This window comes from Rhinichthys klamathensis, unplaced genomic scaffold, assembly GCF_029890125.1.
Source record: "Rhinichthys klamathensis goyatoka isolate OS25496 unplaced genomic scaffold, OSU_Roscu_1.1 h1tg000050l_1, whole genome shotgun sequence".
Lineage (NCBI taxonomy): Eukaryota > Metazoa > Chordata > Actinopteri > Cypriniformes > Leuciscidae > Rhinichthys > Rhinichthys klamathensis.
The window spans coordinates 5842706-5863204 of NW_026606596.1; the positions used below are offsets into that span (position 1 = coordinate 5842706).

The 20499-nt window shown below is 39.7% G+C and overlaps 2 protein-coding genes across 2 annotated transcripts; both read right to left on the reverse strand.

The window, feature by feature from the left end:
- Positions 1-228: 228 nt before the first annotated feature.
- r3hcc1 (R3H domain and coiled-coil containing 1) lies at positions 229-5933 on the reverse strand. The gene is made up of 8 exons (XM_056247619.1): positions 5922-5933; positions 5028-5155; positions 3887-4024; positions 3366-3810; positions 1465-1637; positions 1312-1382; positions 1117-1212; positions 229-400 (listed from the first exon to the last, which is right to left on the reverse strand). Exons 1-8 carry the CDS (start codon positions 5931-5933, stop codon positions 300-302), a joined length of 1164 nt encoding a protein of 387 aa, XP_056103594.1. The 3' UTR covers positions 229-299.
- A 6434-nt stretch (positions 5934-12367) lies between these two features.
- On the reverse strand, positions 12368-17269 carry golga7 (golgin A7). Its single transcript, XM_056247920.1, has 6 exons — positions 17190-17269; positions 16222-16344; positions 13908-14060; positions 13723-13824; positions 12871-12927; positions 12368-12775 (listed from the first exon to the last, which is right to left on the reverse strand). The coding sequence occupies exons 1-5, from the start codon at positions 17196-17198 to the stop codon at positions 12883-12885; spliced, it is 432 nt and encodes a 143-aa protein (XP_056103895.1). The 5' UTR covers positions 17199-17269; the 3' UTR covers positions 12368-12775; positions 12871-12882.
- Positions 17270-20499: the final 3230 nt, after the last annotated feature.

Below are 20499 nucleotides of genomic sequence, written 5' to 3' on the forward strand. Positions count from 1 at the left end.
AACAAGGCCGTTTCCTGCTAAAAAGGGGGGGTATTTGGGGGAAAAACACTCAGGAAAATAATCAAATGATCATTGACCTATTTCTCTAAAATAGTAGAGAACTAAAAAAATAATAATAATAAACAAAACTGGAAACTTGGGAGACAACATATTTCATGTGTTTTAGATTTTCATCTTCGTGGGCTGCTAAGATAAAGCTTCACTCCTTTTCCTCCTCCTTTCTGGATGATGTCTAGAACATTAGTCATTTGAATGAATAAAAACAAGACAGGAACTGGGGTAGATTTCTTCAGTTGGGGTCATTTCTTCAAGCCACTGCTCAACCCCAGCGCTCTGGTCACCATCCTGCGAGCCACCTCTGTGTCCGTGCGGGGCCTTTCCTTCACCGGCTGAATGAACTCTAAGGGGACACAACATCATCACACTTGATAGTAATATACTCATGCTCATTATGCGGATCAGTGTCATGATGTTTGTATCTATTCATTTAAAAATACATACACGTTTAAAAGAAGCACAAGCGACATCTTTTATGAGGAGCTTATTATTTTATTTCCCAATTAAAATTCATAGGTTTTTTTGTACCATGAAATGTCAGTCTGATGCAACTCCTTTAAAAAAAAGCTTTTTCCCCCAAAATTGCAGTTCTTTTGAACTTTCTATTCATCAGAAAATCCTGAAAAAAAATGTATCATGGTTTTCCCAAGAATATTATGCTGTATTCAACATTGATAATAATCAGAAATGTTTATTGAGCTGCAAATCATCATATTATTAATCATCAAAATTCAGCTTTGCATCACAGGAATAGATTACATTTTAACATACTGTATATTAAAATAGAAAGAAAATGAAAACAGTAATATTTCAAACATTACTGTTGATTTGTATTTTTGATTAAATAAATACTTGGTCTTGGTGAGCATAAGAGACTTTCAAAACAATTTAACAAATCATACCGACCCCAAACTTTAGAACAATTTTCTGTTTCACCACTTACAATTTAAATTTCTTGAAAAAGGTACAAAGGTTTTTTGTTTTGTTTTCTTGCTCACGGACACACTAATGTCTCCTAATATAAAAATCGCCATATTTCTGAGAGCCGTTTATTCATACCTGCTCGTCTGGCTGCTTTCCACTTCGCTTTTTGACTCCCCTCTTGTAGCACGCGGGTTTTCAGTATCGGATGCTTAAGAGAGAGTGCCTGTGTGGCTGAAAACAACCAGAAATGTGTCACTCAAACAGAACAATATAAAAGAGGATAATTCTTGACACATGAATGGAAAAAAATACTGCCGAATGAAACAATACCTGCGGACTGACTTGAAAATATACCGAGAGCATGAGTGTTATCCACCCACTTGATCTTCATCCCTCCTTCACTGGAAACAGAAGTAGACCAGTGTCACATTTATGGATTTGTATTATTATTATTTCTCTCACATTATAAGGGTGACATATCACCTATAATCAGCAAAGGCATCAAGAAGGTCGTCTGTTTTAAACAAGGCAGGGAAGTTGTAGATCTCAATGACGTGGCCGAACTCCTCAGGGTCAAGCCAGATGTTTGCATAGGCGGGGAAATCATTGCAGGTGTTCAGTACGGTGATGTCCTCGCATTTGAGTTTGGCTTTGATCTGACCAACACAGAACGAATGACAAAATGTGGGAAAACAAACAGAATAAAGATGACGGTAATTACGGTAAGAGATGCATTGGGTCTTTATGCAAATAACAAACCTCAAAGGGCCCGTTTACACCTGGTCACGTCATGTGTTGTTACTGATCGGATAGTTATCTGATTTGTTAAAACGGTTCCATTTACACTTCCACATAAATGGGTCTCCGCAAAACGAATATAAATCCAATCTTCAATTCCCGCGCTAAATGCAAATTTAACAGAGTTCACGTCAATGTAAGAAACAGATATGAGCTGGATTTCAGACCGCAATAGGAGAGAAAGCTGCATCATATCTGTTCGCAATGCGTGTTGCAGTAGCGCTGTCATATCTGGCTAACCGGAGCACTATAATAACACTCTCACATGATTTTATATATACATTTCATATACAACTATTTTGGGAAAAGTAATGTTTACATATAGTACCGGTCAAAAGTTTGGAACCATTCCTATTTTTAATGGTTTTGAAATAAGTATTTTATGCTCATTAAGCCAGAATATTTATTTGATAAAAAATACGGGAAAGAAAACAGTAATATTGTGAAATACTATTACAATTTAAAATAATGTTTTTTTATTTTAATATACTTTAAAATATTATTTATTTCTGTGATGCAAAGCTGAATTATCATCAATGTTGGAAACAGTTGTGTTGCTTAATGTTTTTTTTTTTTATAACCTGTGATTCTTTTTTCAGGATTCCTTGATGAATTAAAGTTACAAAAAGAATTTTCTAGCAATATACACTACTGTTCAAAAGTTTGCGGTCAGTAATTATAATTTTTTTTTTTTTTTGTTTGAAAGAAATGTATACTTTTCTTCAGCAAGGATGTTAAATTGATAAAAACTGATAATAAAGATTTCTATTGTTAGAAAAGATTTCTATTTTGAACTTTTTAACTCGTTTACACTTGTCCAGTTTCATCTGGAATGCGTCTCAAGCAAGCGGCAACATTCTAATCTGAAAAATGAAGCCTACCCGGAAGTGCGAAAAACTGCAATACATCGAAAATCCGCTAGAGGGAGGTCCCAAAAGGGAGCAAATCTCCATAGACCCGCATGTTAAAATGTCCGTTTTCACAGCATAAATTTATATGTTTACATGTTGGTCCCATGGACTTTTATTGTATTTTTGGATAGGTCCCGAGTGCCTGACAACTGTGAGGGGGGTGAATTTTTTTCTAACTCGGTAGTTTAGATCGTATTTAGATATAAAATGTATGACAAATAAGCGCGTGATTGACAGCTGATAACGGGCTGCCCCGAGTGGAATTCCTGAAATTTGACGTCTTGGCCATGATCTGACACAACACATCATACCACCTCTGTATCCTTTCTGAACATTTGTATTTGAAATATCGTAAGATTTTCCAAGATGGCACCGCCCATACCCCCCATAAACAGCCTCAAAACCGTTCTTCAGAAAGTCTATGGGTGACGTATCAGACGCTTTGTCCATATTTTTTACAGTCTATGGTCTCAAGCCACCACTTCAAGTGGTTTGAGGGATATACAGTAGGGCCCGGTTTACACCTGATCGCATTAACATTAGAATGGGGCTAACAAATTCATGCAAGTACGCACATGCTGTGAATTAGGTGGACATTTTTCATGAGAATTTGTGCATTTAAATATGAATAATCCAAGCAAGTATTAGTGTACGAGACCCATTAAGTTACAATACCTCAGAGAGTAAACTTTCATCAAAGTGCTGTAGTTGGAGGGTCGCATCAGCGGGAAGGCCCGTGTTGTTGGCACAATATTCATCTGCTTGGTCATCTAATGTTAAAGATGTGAAGAAAGACACAGTCTGGTCCCAGGCTGGAGGCCACGGGGAAGGCCCGGACCTTGAAAGCTGCACAAACTTCTGATCGGCCAGTGATTGGTCAGTGCTGTCCACCACCTCTGTCTCCTGATTGGGTGCAAGAGCTTCCTTAGCAACGTCAGAGCTAGAATCCTCAGATGATTCCTCCAGATTCACCTTATGTCTCCTAGCGAGTGGAACATAAACAGCCTTTTCTGGCCGTCTGGCTCTTCTTCTGTTGCATTCGTCCTCCATTTCCCCACCCCGACCGCGTGCTCGTTCATGGAAACTGCTCTTCGTATATCTATGATCCTCTTCTGGCAATCTGTCAGATGCACCACAATGATGAGACACCAAATCTCTGTGAGCATGTCACGTGACATTAGGTCTGGCAGCTTTACCTGAGCTCGGAATAGCACACTACGACTCTGCGGGCGCAGCCCTCACCCACAGAGAAGGTGCTGAGGTCGGGGAGATTGCCAGTGGTTTGGTGAATCAGGAAGCGAAGTCGGCTCGGGATAGGCGGGAAGAGTAGAACGCTACAATTGGGAAACATTAAAAGATAAACAATATGGCAGATGTCTATTTATCTATCTATAGATAGATAAAGACAGACAGACAGATAGATAAGATAGATAGATATGCACAAAGTACTCTAATCATTACACCGATGGTAAAATGTGTAGCCCATTTGAATTACATAGAAAATTTACTAACATACAACGCTATGTAGAAAGTCAGTCATCTAAAACAGCCACACAAACTAAGACTGATGAGAAAAAAGGGAGACAACAGACACGCACCAACATAAATTAGAAGGCTTATTAAAATACTCATGACCACCCTTACAAGAATTAATAACATTTTATTTTAGTAACATGTTGTAGTTACATTTCATAGAAAGTACTAGACCTGTAGATTGTACATTGGCCTAAAACATGGTAATGAGGAGCCATTAATGGTCTTATCTGTTAATATAGTCTTAACAAATGCCACAATTACAAGAATTATTATTATTATTAATAATAATAATTAATAATAGGGCAAGCCAAGTACACATCTAGAGCTTTAAAGTATGGACCTTCATGAATTATGGACCAAGCTAGCTAGTAAATCAAGTTAGTTAATTTATGTACAAAATGAGTTCTGTTCTAAAGACGATTGATATTAAGAAAAACCTGGCTTTCTGGCATTCAAAAATACTACATAAATCATTAAGATCCTGGTCAAACGAAAACAATATCTGTGTAAGCAGATTGAAGAAAATGTTTAAGTTTAAAGTAAAAGTAAAAAAAGAAAATGCTCCAGATCATGGTTATAATATTAAATACTTAATACCCGTGTATGCTATGCAAACAAGGAATTGTGTTAATAATTGTAACGTTAGTATTCAACTTTGCAAGTGTGGGTTATAGGCAAGTTATCGCAATAATAAAATCTCACAAGGGAAAATGTCTCAGGACCCTGCTAAAACGATTAGCTGTCCTAATAATGTTGGTGAATATCCTTCCCTTCCTCAGAACAGATATGTGATGAAGTTACCTTTTCGGCTCATTTCTCTGTTGAAATACGTCCAGCTCCTCAAGGACTGTATGGATAAACGCAGTCTCTTGTTTGGGGAGGAAACAGCCACTGACGCAAGGACGAGCCAGGGTGCTGGAGGACGATCTCTATGCACAGAGACTAGGTGCTGTCAGTCCGGATTTCATTAATACACTTAAGAAAAAAGAAACATTAAAGAGCGGATCAAACATCATGTACAAGGTCGCTAGTGTTCGCTGAGTCAAACTAAAGAGATCATTAATTCACCTAACGTTATAACTGTACAAATCAAACCTAAAATGAAGGCACTTTAAACGTTATTTTATGGCTAACTTACTGGCTCACGTATACGTCAAATATAAAAAAAAACACTAAGTATATTAGGGAAAGAGAATGATATAAAACATCTGCTCGTGAATCTAACAGCGAAATTAAACCCATTTAAACATTAGCAACTAAAGTTAGCTTAGCACACTAATCTCATTCAATAACATTATACGCGTTTGAAGACGAGACTGACTAATAACAAATAAAAGTATGCCACCCTTTAAAGAGACCTTTAAACACTATTAAATCCCAGTTAAAAACGACATCCCAGGACAGCCGCAAACAGCAAGCCACAAGTAACAACACTGAATTTAACCGACACCTCTGACGTCATTAAGATTTTCGATGTGAAGGCTTTTCGTCCCCTCTAGCGGTCAGGGGTGCAAAGTGGGGTCCGGAGCTCTATAGAGTTATTTTTTAAGTTACTATGAAATCAATTCTTTTTTTAATTAAATATTGCAGTATTATTCTAAATGATTTAATAAGGTCATGCGCCCTCGTAATCTTTAAAGACAATATCTTCTCTGATGACGTTTTTACTGGCGTGAGGGGCAACCTTTCACTCACAATCACAACCATCTATCTATAAATTACAGGAACGTCCGTGTGTCTGTCTGTGTGTCTGTCGGTCTGTCAATCGAATATCTCTCCAACCGTTGTTTGGATTATAAATGCAAAAGATATCGGTAAAAGAAGCACACATTGAAGTTGTGGTTTAAAAAATAAACATTCTGACATTAGAGAGAGTTGTGGTTTAAAAATTGTGGTTTAAAAATAAACATTCTGTCAGCTAAACAAGTCAGCTACACTGTTTACTTCTGAATATTGTAGTTATTCAGAAGTAGTTAGTTGTCAGTAGTTAGTTATTGTTACATTTTCCATATTATTGTATGTCATTATGTCAGTATCAGTATTTGCTTTCAACCATGCACAAATAAAAATGTCACTGAACTTTTGCTGTGTAATTGTAACAATAAGCACTCAAACACACCAAACACACAATTACTAAAAACACACACAAAAACGGATTTTGAACGGGCATATCTGTTATTCGCATATCTCTCGAACCGTTAGTCCGATGGATTTCAAACTTGACAGGTGTCTTGCTATGGGCACGAGTAAGTGCAGTGCCAAAGAATGCAAAATATATCATTAAATATATCGGTAAAAGAAGCACACATTGGCTTTTGCCGCTCTAGCCGCTGGCCACTCCCCCTCTCACACTGCACACTGAGTGGCCACTCCCCCTCCACACTGAACACTGAGTGGCCACTCCCCCTCTCACACTGCACACTGAGTGGCCACTCCCCCTCCACACTGCACACTGAGTGGCCACTCCCTCTCTCACACTGCACACTGAGTGGCCACTCCCCCTCCACACTGGACACTGAGTGGCCACTCCCCCTCCACACTGCACACTGAGTGGCCACTGTCCCTCCACACTGAGTGGCCACTCCCCCACCACACTGCACACTGAGTGGCCACTCCCCCTCCACACTGCACACTGAGTGGCCACTCCCCTCCACACTGCACACTGAGTGGCCACTCCCCCTCCACACTGCACACTGAGTGGCCACTCCCCCTCCACACTGCACACTGAGTGGCCACTCCCCCTCCACACTGCACACTGAGTGGCCACTTCCCCTCCACACTGAGTGGCCACTGTCCCTCCACACTCCACACTGAGTGGCCACTCCCCCTCCACACTCCACACTGAGTGGCCACTGTCCCTCCACACTGCACACTGAGTGGCCACTCCCCCTCTTACACTGCACACTGAGTGGCCACTCCCCCTCCACACTGCACACTGAGTGGCCACTCCCCCTCCACACTGCACACTGAGTGGCCACTCCCCCTCCACACTGAGTGGCCACTCCCCCTCCACACTCCACAATGAGTGGCCACTGTCCCTCCACACTGAGTGGCCACTCCCCCACCACACTGCACACTGAGTGGCCTCTCCCCCTCTTACACTGCACACTGAGTGGCCACTCCCCCTCCACACTGCACACTGCTGAGTGGCCACTTCCCCTCACACACTGCACACTGAGTGGCCACTCCCCCTCCACACTGAGTGGCCACTCTCCCTCCACACTGAACACTGATTGGCCACTGTCCCTCCACACTGCACACTGAGTGGCCACTCTCCCTCACACACTGCACACTGAGTGGCCACTGTCCCTCCACACTGCACACTGAGTGGCCACTGTCCCTCCACACTGCACACTGATTGGTCACTCCCCCTCCACAATGCACACTGAGTGGCCACTCTCCCTCCACACTGCACACTGAGTGGCCACTCTCCCTCCACACTGCACACTGAGTGGCCACTCTCCCTCACACACTGCACACTGAGTGGCCACTCCCTCTCACACTGCACACTGAGTGGCCACTCCCCCTCCACACTGCACACTGAGTGGCCACTCCCCCTCCACACTGAGTGGCCACTCTCCCTCCACACTGCACACTGAGTGGCCACTCCCCCTCCACACTGCACACTGAGTGGCCACTGTCCCTCCACACTGCACACTGAGTAGCCACTGTCCCTCCACACTGCACACTGAGTGGCCACTGTCCCTCCACACTGAGTGGCCACTCCCACTCCACACTGCACACTGAGTGGCCACTCCCCCCTTACACTTTACACTGAGTGGCCACTCCCCCTCCACACTGCACACTGAGTGGCCACTTCCCCTCACACACTGCATACTGAGTGGCCACTCCCCCTCCACACTGCACACTGAGTGGCCACTCCCCCTTCACACTGCACACTGAGTGGCCACTGTCCCTCCACACTGAGTGGCCACTCCCCTTCCACACTGCACACTGAGTGGCCACTCCCCCCTTACACTTTACACTGAGTGGCCACTCCCCCTTCACACTGCACACTGAGTGGCCACTGTCCCTCCACACTGAGTGGCCACTCCCCCTCCACACTGCACACTGAGTGGCCACTCCCCCCTTACACTTTACACTGAGTGGCCACTCCCCCTCCACACTGCACACTGAGTGGCCACTTCCCCTCACACACTGCACACTGAGTGGCCACTCCCCCTCCACACTGCACACTGAGTGGCCACTCTCCCTCCACACTGCACACTGAGTGGCCACTCTCCCTCACACACTGCACACTGAGTGGCCACTGTCCCTCCACACTGCACACTGAGTGGCCACTGTCCCTCCACACTGCACACTGATTGGCCACTCCCCCTCCACACTGCACACTGAGTGGCCACTCTCCCTCCACACTGCACACTGAGTGGCCACTCTCCCTCCACACTGCACACTGAGTGGCCACTCTCCCTCACACACTGCACACTGAGTGGCCACTGTCCCTCCACACTGCACACTGAGTGGCCACTGTCCCTCCACACTGCACACTGATTGGCCACTCCCCCTCCACACTGAGTGGCCACTCTCCCTCCACACTGCACACTGAGTGGCCACTCTCCCTCCACACTGCACACTGAGTGGCCACTCCCTCTTACACTGCACACTGAGTGGCCACTCCCCCTCCACACTGCACACTGAGTGGCCACTTCCCCTCACACACTGCACACTGAGTGGCCACTCTCCCTCACACACTGCACACTAAGTGGCCACTCCCCCTCTCACACTGCACACTGAGTGGCCACTCCCCCTCCACACTGCACACTGAGTCGCCACTCCCCCTCCACACTGCACACTGAGTGGCCACTCCCCTTCAACACTGCACACTAAGTGGCTACTGCCCCTCCACACTGCACACTGAGTGGCCACTTCCCCTCACACACTGCACACTGAGTGACCACTCCCCCTCCACACTGAGTGGCCACTCTCCCTCCACACAGCACACTGAGTGGCCACTCTCCCTCACACACTGCACACTAAGTGGCCACTCCCCCTCTCACACTGCACACTGAGTGGCCACTCCCCCTCCACACTGCACACTGAGTCGCCACTCCCCCTCCACACTGCACACTGAGTGGCCACTCCCCCTCCTCACTGCACACTGAGTGGCCACTCCCCATCCACAATGCACACTGAGTGGCCACTCCCCCTCTCACACTGCACACTGAGTGGCCACTCTCCCTCCACACTGCACACTGAGTGGCCACTCCCCCTCCACACTGAGTGGCCACTCCCCCTCTCACACTGCACATTGAGTGGCCACCGTGGCCACTCTCCCTCCACACTGCACACTGAGTGGCCACTCCCCAAAATAAACATTCTGACATTAGAGGGTTGTGGTTTAAAAATATCTGAATATTATATTTTATTCACGGCCATCATTTATAGTAGTCTATTCACAAACTGTTTGCTCAAGCGTAGTGTTTTCTCAGAGTTCACTGTGTAGCGTGCTCCAGCCAAGGTCTGAACCTCCCCTGAATCGTCACGATTATTCATTTGTGGATGTTATCTGAATCTGCAAGTCAGCTACACTGACTGTTTAATTCTGAATATTATATTTTAATCTGGTGCGCTTAACGTTATCGTTTTCTCAGAGTTTAGGCTCCTGTGTAATAGTAGCCTAGGCTATTCAGCAACTCAAACATACCAAACCAACAATTACTAAAAACACACAAAAACAGATTTTGCACGAGCATTGCACTAGTCTAATCAATTCCCCATGGACAAAATCAAGTCCCACTTAAAACTTTTTTTTTTCAATGGAGAACATAAACAAAGAAGGAAGCAGTCACAGTAAAGAACAAACAAACAAGAAAAAAGGTACAAAACAGGGGTATATAACTAATCAGAATAGATCACCTATCAAAGGACGAGATTAAAAGACTTAAATATTTCAATTGTTTTTAAAGCCTTCTTGTTACACGAGTTAGAGATAGTCCTGGACCTGCTTATGAAAACATTATAATTGCAAAGCAATAAAACATTTAATTAGAGGAAAACAATGTGGAATAAAGTTCCAGACAGAGGTTGGATTTTTGAGAAAGCGTTTGACCTAATTAATTTTAAGAGTATTATTAAATGTACAAAAATATACAAGTATCTAATCTACCAAAAGTATGTAAAACAACATATTTCTTGATATAATGTATTTCCCATATGAAATTAAAAAACATTGTCAATATTTATGAAATATTTAACAAACAGTTACTGAACAGCGTAATACATGGCATTCTTTAATTGAAAGTAGTTCTTTTACACATACTTTTTCTTGTTTGATAAGCAGTTTCACTCGGATATACACTCACCTAAAGGATTATTAGGAACACCATACTAACACTATGTTTGACCCCTTTCGCCTTCAGAACTGCCTTAATTCTACGTGGCATTGATTCAACAAGGTGCTGAAAGAATTCTTTAGAAAGGTTGGCCCATATTGATAGGATAGCATCTTGCAGTTGATGGAGATTTGTGGGATGCACATCCAGGGCACGAAGCTCCCGTTCCACCACATCCCAAAGATGCTCTATTGGGTTGAGATCTGGTGACTGTGGGGGCCATTTTAGTACAGTGAACTCATTGTCATGTTCAAGAAAACAATTTGAAATGATTCGAGCTTTGTGACATGGTGCATTATCCTGCTGGAAGTAGCCATCAGAGGATGGGTACATGGTGGCCATAAAGGGATGGACATGGTCAGAAACAATGCTCAGGTAGGCCGTGGCATTTAAAGGATGCCCAATTGGCACTAAGGGGCCTAAAGTGTGCCAAGAAAACATCCCCCACACCATTACACCACCACCACCAGCCTGCACAGTGGTAACAAGGCATGATGGATCCATGTTCTCATTCTGTTTACGCCAAATTCTGACTCTACCATCTGAATGTCTCAACAGAAATCGAGACTCATCAGAACAGGCAACATTTTTCCAGTCTTCAACTGTCCAATTTTGGTGAGCTCTTGCAAATTGTAGCCTCTTTTTCCTATTTGTAGTGGAGATGAGTGGTACCCGGTGGGGTCTTCTGCTGTTGTAGCCCATCCGCCTCAAGGTTGTGCGTGTTGTGGCTTCACAAATGCTTTGCTGCATATCTCGGTTGTAACGAGTGGTTATTTCAGTCAAAGTTGCTCTTCTAACAGCTTGAATCAGTCGGCCCATTCTCCTCTGACCTTTAGCAGCATCAACAAGGCATTTTCGCCCACAGGACTGCCGCATACTGTATGTTTTTCCCTTTTCACACCATTCTTTGTAAACCCTAGAAATGGTTGTGCGTGAAAATCCCAGTAACTGAGCAGATTGTGAAATACTCAGACCGGCCCATCTGGCACCAACAACCATGCCACGCTCAAAATTGCTTAAATCACCTTTCTTTCCCATTCTGACATTCAGTTTGGAGTTCAGGAGATTGTCTTGACCAGGACCACACCCCTAAATGCATTGAAGCAACTACCATGTGATTGGTTGATTAGATAATTGCATTAATGAGAAATTGAACAGGTGTTCCTAATAATCCTTTATGTGAGTGTACGTCACAATAGAGAAGCCTTACGTTATGCTAACTAACATAGAATGTACCTCTGAATATAAAATAAATACAACTAAAAGAAATATTTGCAGACAATGAAATTTGTTCAAGAAAACACTATTTATTGTACGATACACAGTTTAAATAAGTGTCAAAAGATTTTCAAAAAAGACTATGATACAACACTGATAAAAAGATTTTACGCAAGAAAGTTAGAGCTGACAGCAGTCTGAAATACAAGCTGGATATGCAATATTAAATGCAAACCATGCCTTTTAAGGATTTTATGGCATTTGTGTGTAATAAGGATTATATTGCAGACCCAAATAAAAGTACAGTAGTTCATTGGTAAATATAGTAAAATGTAGTGTTACAAAAGAAAACTATTTTTTTTTTCATAGAGGGGAATGGAACAATGTTATAAACTAAACTGATTATTACTTAAAATCATTAAATACAACAAATTGTAAATATAAGTCTCAAATTTCCATGTACATATAACCAAAGTTTCTTCATGAATGTATTGACAGTTTTAACAAGCACATATTTGATCAGATTTCTCAAACTATTTTTTACTATGAGAACGCAGAGTCATAAACGATCCTAATAATCAAGATGCAACTGTAATGAGACAGAACATTGTGCACTTAATCTATACTTCCTATTCAAGACAAGTATTTACAGAAAACAAGAGACAGGAACATAATGCAGAGAAATCAAATGCAGCAATAAAAAAAAAATTACATGGCACAACAGATTTAAAATAACTCCGATTAAGTTACACATTGGAAAGCTGCTAACTGAGGGAAAGCTGAATTGGAGTTTAAGATGCATTATATAATCAGTCTCTCCCTCTGTCAAAAAAAAATAAAAAATAAAAAAATTAATGAATCAATGGTCTGAAAATAAAGGTATACTATCTTCATTTAAAGCAATAGGGTTGTGATATCATGAGATGGAGAAGCAGGTTCTGAGTCCAGCAGGCCAATAATCACATTCCAAACATGATCCTGCAAGAAGAAATATAACATTGCATTATTTCAAGATTAACTAATGCACTTCCAAAAAATGGATATCATATAGCAGAGTCCAAAAAAAGACTTACCTTTGGTGTGTTTTATCTTGAACCAATACTTCTATCCTCAAAAATAGTGATCTCCACCTTTAAAAACTCAAGTTGAGGAAATCTAGTGCTGCAAAACTCTGAAAGTGTTTTTTCCCTGCGATACAGACATGGAAGTTGACTGCTCACCTACAAGAAAATCTATGAAATATTCAGTTTTAGCAGCCAAAGACGTATGACTAAATTAAGGTTTTCCATGTCAAATACGATTTGTATCAAACTTGAACATGGGGAGAAAAAAGCTTCTCATTTCTTTTCCTTGAGCAAGACATCTTTATCTGATGTACACCACTGTTCAAAAGTTTGGGGTCAGTAAGATTTTTGAAAAGTCTCATGTTCACCATTTATTTGATCAAAAATACAATAAAAACAGGAAAATTGTGAAATATTATTAAAGTTTAAAATAACTTTTCTCTTTTAATATATAATATATAAATGTAATTTTTTCAGTGGCCATTGTCACATGATCCTTCAGAAATCATTCTAATATGCGGATTTGCTGCTCAAGACACATTTTTTATTATCAATGTTGAAAACAGTTCATATTTTGGTGGAAACTGATCTTTTTTTTTTTTCAAGATTCCTTGATGAACAGAAAGGTCATTAGAACAGTGTTTAATTGAAATAGAAATCTTTTGCAACATTATAAAAGTCTTTGCAGTCACTTTCGATCAAACTAATGCATCCTTGCTAAATAAAAGTATTAATTTCTTACTGACCCCAAAATTTGAACGGTAGAGCAAATTCCTAAATATTAAATGTTACCAGAATTCAATGACAATTCCACCAGGGGACAGAAAGACCCGCATGATGTTTCGATGTAGGAAAGGATACAACCCTGAGTCCCCTCTCTATGGGGTCAGTCAGGAGAAGCCCAAGGGGAGCAAAGATCTTCTCATTCTGCTCCTGGATGTACTTGGCAATCTTTTTCAGCACCTGCAAGAATTAGCGTATTGTTGAAATCCATATCGACAATGTCATATTGATGATATCTACAGCCTACAACACTGTCAACTGACTTTCTCATAGTGGGTCTCCATGCAGAGGAAGATTGTGTACGCAGTGAGGCAGGCCAGACAGCCCTCCAGATAAGACCTGCCGCCCAGCTTCTCCGCCTCTGCATAGAGATTATTCAGGGTCTGCATGGTCTCCTCAAACTGCTGCTTGTCAATCTGAGACAACAAAACAATTATCAGCATTCACACTCAGTGAGAGGTGTGAACTAGAAGTACAATCACAGCAGAACATTCAAATCTGCATTGAGAGAGCAGTTGTCATACATAGTTAGGGAACACCGGCTCACAAACAGTCTTTTCAACCACACTGTATCATTATTTCTATCTTACAATAACTCATTATCACAGAAGTACTGGGATAAAAGTTTAAAGTTTGGATATAAACACTGATGTCTACAGTAGTGATCAAAATAGAGTAAATGACCTTTTGAAAGCAACTTGTTGCTTCAAATATATGGGGTTAGATTTGGGTCACAATTCTGCGCGCGCAAGATCACATTGTTGAGCGTGCAAAAGGGCATTTCGCACGCGCGTGAACTGAAAATATTCATTCGTCTCGCAGATAAGAAATTATTTCGAGCGAACGAAAATCAATTTTGCATTTAAAATACGTATTTGGATGTGCGCAGACGTTCTCTTTCGCAAGTGGAAAGTTTCACTTTCTTGCTCCTCTCATACCAGCCCTGAGCGCTCTCTGTGGTTCTCAAACCTGTCCTGGCGCCCCCCCAACACTGCGTGTTTTCTTTGTCTCCCCAATCAAACACACCTGATTCAACTCGTCAGCTTATTAACCCATGTGATTATGAGCTAATGAGTTGAATCAGGTGTGTTTGATTAGGGAGACAAAGAAAACGCGCAGTGTTGGGGGGGCGCCAGGACCGGTTTGAGAACAACCCAGCGTTACAATATGCCATAATTCCAGCCAATCAGAGATGTCTGGCTTGACAACCAATCACAAGACTCCCTGCATCACCGACAGCAGAAGAGGAAAATTACATGGTGGAAGAGATGTTTTTTAATGGCTTGAACGCTTTAATTAACATTAGTGGAATATGAATCTGACCGAGCTGGGGTCTCAAATGTTACACGTTTTCAGAAATAAAGATGGACAGACTTTTCCCCCTTTAATGAGATAAGTGTGTAAAAACGGTACATCACTCCATTAGAATAAAAAAAAAAAGCCATCAAATAAACATAGCCTAGAAATGCAATGTAATAATAAAATAATAATCAATCTACTTCATATCCTTATAATTATTTAAACAAAAACATTCACAGCAGGGATGTTCTGTAAAAACAACTATCGTACTAAAAATATAGACTATTTTCTTATACCATTTAGGATGGATCGTGTGCACATTGGGATGCAGGCTTATTCCCCTTACTGCAAAAAAAAAAAAAAAAAAGACATGTGGGGAACAATGCAAACATATAATGCAAATATAACCGTAAATGGAAATCTTGGGGGTGTGACCCACAAGACTTCTAACACATAATTACTCGCATAATTAGATTTTAATTTTTTTGCAGTGTGTATACAATCCATCCTAAAAGTAGTTAAGATTACTAATCCAGTCTATATTTTTACAGCTCGGTCACAATCATATTCCACTAATGTTAATTACATAACTTGGAGTTCAGAGCTTGCCACTTGAGGTGTAGGAAACCCTGGGACATGCCATTATGTACAGTAATAGTACGATTTGATTTTTATTAAAAATAAGCTAGTTACATGTGGTCGTCGAGTAGTAGACATTTGAACTTAAATTAAAGTGTTCAAGCCATTAAAAAAAACATCTCTTCCACCATGTAATTTTCCTCTTCTGCTGTCTGTGTTGCAGGGAGTCTTGTGATTGGTTGTCAAGCCAGCCAATCAGAATTTAGCAGCCTCATCTCTGATTGGCTGGAATTATGGCATATTGTAACGCTGGGTTGTGTTGAGCAAGTGCTTAGAGAGCGCTCAGGGCTGGTATGAGAGGAGCAAGAAAGTGAAACTTTGCACTTGCGAAAGAGAAGTCTGCTCTGCGCACATCCAAATACTTACTTTAAATGCAAAATTGATTTTCGTTTGCTCTAGTAAATATTTTCTTATCTGCGAGATGAACATTTTTCCGCAAAACGCGTGCAGAATTGTGACCGAAATCTAACCCCATACAAATAAAGATCAATTACATTGTTACACTAGTAGGTGGCGACAAGTGACTTAATGTATTTGTCAGTAGCTATGTTTCCATCCATCCATTTTTTTATGTACATTTTGGGATATCGCATAATAATACATAAATATATAGTGTGTTTGCTATGGATCTCTACACACCCTGCTCTCCAGCTCTGCAGGGAACTTGGTCTGAAACTTGCAGATAGTGCCGGAAGCGTAGTCTCTCTGAACGAAAACCTTGGAGGCGACGGCTGCTTGCCGCAGGTCCTGCAAGCTGTGCGTCTGGAGAGAAAACAAGAGAGTGGGTAATGAGTATTGTTAAAAACATAGGAAATATTACATTTTATCAGCCAAAGCTGAAAACTAAACTTACGTTTTCCATGTCAAAAGAATATGATTTCTATTTTATTTGTAAATACAGGTAAACTTTTTTTCACCCTAGCAAGACATCTTTATCTTTAACATACACTACTATCATTTAAAAGTTTATGAAAGAAGTCTCTTATGCTCATCAAGCCTGCGTTTATTTGATCAAAAATACAGTAAAACAATAGAATTGTTTAGTATTATAACAATTTCAGTTTTCTATTCGAATATATTTAAAAATGCAATTTATTCCTGTGATGACAAAGCTGAACTTTTTTGCATCATTACTCCAGTGGCACATGATCCTTCAGAAATCATTCTAATTTGATGATTTGTTGCTAAAAAAAAATAATATTTCTTATTATTATCAAATTAATGAGAAATTAAAAACAGGAAATCATATCCACACAGAAACCTCACACAACGCCCTTATAGCACCATGTTCAAATAACACTACTGAAATCTGATGACAACACGAAGCTCGCTCTAAACATGACACCTGGTTTTATATTTATACGTGTATAGTGACAGTGAAACTTAGGATTTGAATTTTACTAAAGTTACTGATCGACGTAGATAATTATCTTTGACGACCACTAGAGAAGCACTAACGTATCGAATAATGACGGTTTACAAAGACACGTATGTATTATCCGATTAGTAGGATAATAAAACACGTATTATAACGTGTTATTTCAGGCGTTAATCCTTGTTAGTGGACAAGAGGAAATTGTAATAAAATGATGTTTTTATTCACATACCTCCGCCATGGTAGCTGCTGCTGCTGCTCCTCTTCCTGTTACTCAACCTCCTGTCCTCCTCAAAATACAGTCCGGTAGGAACCTTTTGCTGTATTCATCAGTTCTGCTGCCACACCAATTCCAAACTAATGACTAATGGGGAGTTCCCCCAAAGTTTTTTTTTTTCAATAAGAATAATATTAGCTCGTGTACCAAAAGTAACGCATTTTTGTTTAAATAACACATCTGAACGTTTAAAATTTAAAATAAATGCCATCACCAGCCCACCGCCATTTTATATGAAATGTTTTCACTCAAATTAGTCCACAAATAGGCGCCTAGGAAACATGTGTGATTCAAATAAAATTGTAAAACATAGAACACCTTACTTAGCTTTTAGTCTATAATTTCTAAGACTGAAGTCATTTCTGACAGTGGGGAGCGCGGGGCACAACGTAACGCGGTGACTAGTTTTTTTTTTTTTTAAGATTCTATGGTTGTAACGCACTTGTACTTCCACACATGCCAGCATGACGAAACTTGGTGTATCTATTTACTAGTTGCCATTTCAACACTAGAGAAAAAAATGCGCCAAAATTCAGAAATCTTTGTAGGCTTTCACTGAACATTTATTTAACCATAGCAAAAGTACATTTTTCATCTCTATTTTTTGTGTTTATTTAAAATGAGACAAATCTGATATTATTTTAATCTCCAATCTGTTGTTTAACAGTTGATATAGTTCTTTAATGCTTCGCTAACAGAAGACACTAGCAGGATTTAAACCCCAGTTGTGCAGTTGGGGCATTGTAACACTGCGTTACAATGTGCCCCTATTAGAAATATGCTATTATATTCTATACTTTTATTAATTCTATTGAGAAAAGATGAGAAACATGTAAATAAAGACTGAGAGTCAATGTTCAGAAATTATTCATTATTATTTTGTTTTGAACTATGCTGTAAATCTGTGTTTTCCGGTGTGTTTGTTGTCAAACTAAAATATGAGTTCATTTTTAATTATTAAAAAATGCCATTATTTTATATGAAAAAGTTAACAATTGTATTTTATTAAGAAAATATTTTGGTTTGACTTGTATTTTTTTTTTATTAGATCAGATAGCATTTTAAGCTGTCATGGTGATGTTAATGTGTCCCTCACATGTTACAATGTACCCCATTTGGGACATGTTGTCACATTTCACTTCCATTCTTTCGGGGTAAATCAAGAAAAAAGTATACACTGTATTAATAAAACAAGACCATATAATTGTACTAGACATGTGGGAAATTAATGTGGGAAAAAATAAATACTCGAAACCCTAAGTAGATTTACACAAACTGAGAAAGTAAAAAAGCGTTACGTTGTGCCCCGCTCTCCCCTACATAACCATGAACCAACCTATACAAGTTTAAATAGGCTATTGATTTAATTGTTAAACCCAACAGAAGTAATGTCTCTGTGGTAAATTAAATTTAATGTAAGGGAGAAGGTAATTAAGGAGAAGATAATTAAGCAATCTGACTATTGAAAATAAAAAGTAAAGGACATGTGTAACAGTTACAGAAATGAATTGGGAGAAGCATGTGGCAGAAAAATAAACTCATAATTTGTCTATAATGTAAGCTATAATCCTCCTTTTAAAAAAGAATGTATTTGTAATTTAGTTTTGCATGTAATTTAAATGTAAAACATATGTTATCTCATCTAATATTGTATTTGTTTGCCAGCATTAGGACACGTCCGAACATTTCGGAGAGGATGACATTGTGTCTCTAAATGAGAAAAGGAAACAGCCCAGTCCAGCTTACTAAAAGTAAACTGATGTTTATTCACGATAACGCTCACTTTTATCACAGATGCATTTGTGATACTGAGCTAAACCTAGGAGGAAACTATAATGCCTAAAACAGTTATTTCCTTGTCTCCATCTGTCTTTTTACAACAGAGAAAAGTCTTTATGATTGAGAATACAAAGAATCACTCTTACAGCAGTTCAGTCATCCTTGCATGATAAATGATTCATAAGAAGGATCATTTATTGCTAAAGGTTCCCTTGGGAAACCTGGGCCATTTTTCACCATCACTCAGTTCCTTTTAAACAGTACTGGATCATCTCACTTGATGGACATAAAAAGCATGTGGCCTTAGAAAGTCTGTGAGATCTGTAAACCATTTGTCAGATCATACAATATTGTGTAAAAATAGGATGTTGCACATGTGATTTTTTAATCTTATCAAGTGTATTATCTGCAGTTTATCAGCAGGCAAAGGTGTTTTATATTTTCTGTTTTAATTTTAGTTAACATTTTAGTAATTACTTTTCATGTTGTGTTTTTTTATGACTAAATAAAAATTAAGTTTTAGTTTATTAGTTTGAGTTATTATAATATTTAAATTAAATGAAAACGAGAAATGTTCTCAGAGAATAAAGTCCACAGAAAAGAAGGTCAGATGAAGATGAATTAAAAAATAAAAGTATTTAATCAAATAAGCTCAGATAATCCACAGGTTATGTAAATGTGTTCTAGTACAAACTCCAAACACAAATAATAACAACTCAGGCAGAGAAATGAGGGGCTTAACAGATAATGAACTAAAACTATTAGCAGGCTGACGATTAAATGAATTACCATAGTAACAAATGAGAGAGGGAAACATGAACAAAACACAGGAAATTAAGATTTTCAAACCAAAAGTCCATTATTATTATTTAATGATTTTTCAGTTAATGTTTATTTTATTTTATTCCAGTAATGAAAATGTTTATGTTAGTTATAACCCTGATCTGGGTAAAATAATTGTAGTTATTGGTACAAACTTTTACTTAAAATTAACCAAATTTAAATGAGACATACATCATCAATTCTTTTTTCAAAGCGTGTTTTTATCTTACCCTGATTCGCTATAAGCCTATTATAAGTGTTTATTTAAAAGATTATCATCATAAAACATTTCATTTATGAATAAAGCATTTTCATCCAGTTAGTCGAAGAAAACAAAATCGTCACTTCCTGACAAACTGACAACCCGATCTCATGAAATGTGTCTCTATAGCAAGCATGTAAATGGAAGTTGTTGCAATAGGAGAACACACTTAAAGGCTATAATGTTTGTATCCTATAATAAATGACTTGGGTCTCAGAGTGTGGGGATGAAACACAATAAACCCAGTCTTGCTTTCAATAAACATCTTGCTTTCAAAGGTGGATGCCTGCTGTCGTGTAAGTTCTGAAAGGTAACTTCATAAGTGCAACGAGAGCGGTCCGCTGGTTGGTCCAGTTATGCCGTCTCATCATACAAAGTCACATGAATTTTTTGATGCGCATA

Bases quoted from the DNA above. Each gene is read 5' to 3' on its own strand.
- r3hcc1 (XM_056247619.1), bottom strand. The intron at 1,638-3,365 runs GTATTGTAACTT...TGTGTTGGTCAG, and splicing joins ATGAAAGTTTACTCTCTGAG to ATCAAAGCCAAACTCAAATG. The intron at 1,213-1,311 runs GTATTGTTTCAT...GGTTGTTTTCAG, and splicing joins ATTTTCAAGTCAGTCCGCAG to CCACACAGGCACTCTCTCTT.
- golga7 (XM_056247920.1), bottom strand. The intron at 13,825-13,907 runs GTCAGTTGACAG...TAATTCTTGCAG, and splicing joins TGGAGACCCACTATGAGAAA to GTGCTGAAAAAGATTGCCAA. The intron at 12,928-13,722 runs GTATCCTTTCCT...GAGTTTTTAAAG, and splicing joins TAGAGAGGGGACTCAGGGTT to GTGGAGATCACTATTTTTGA.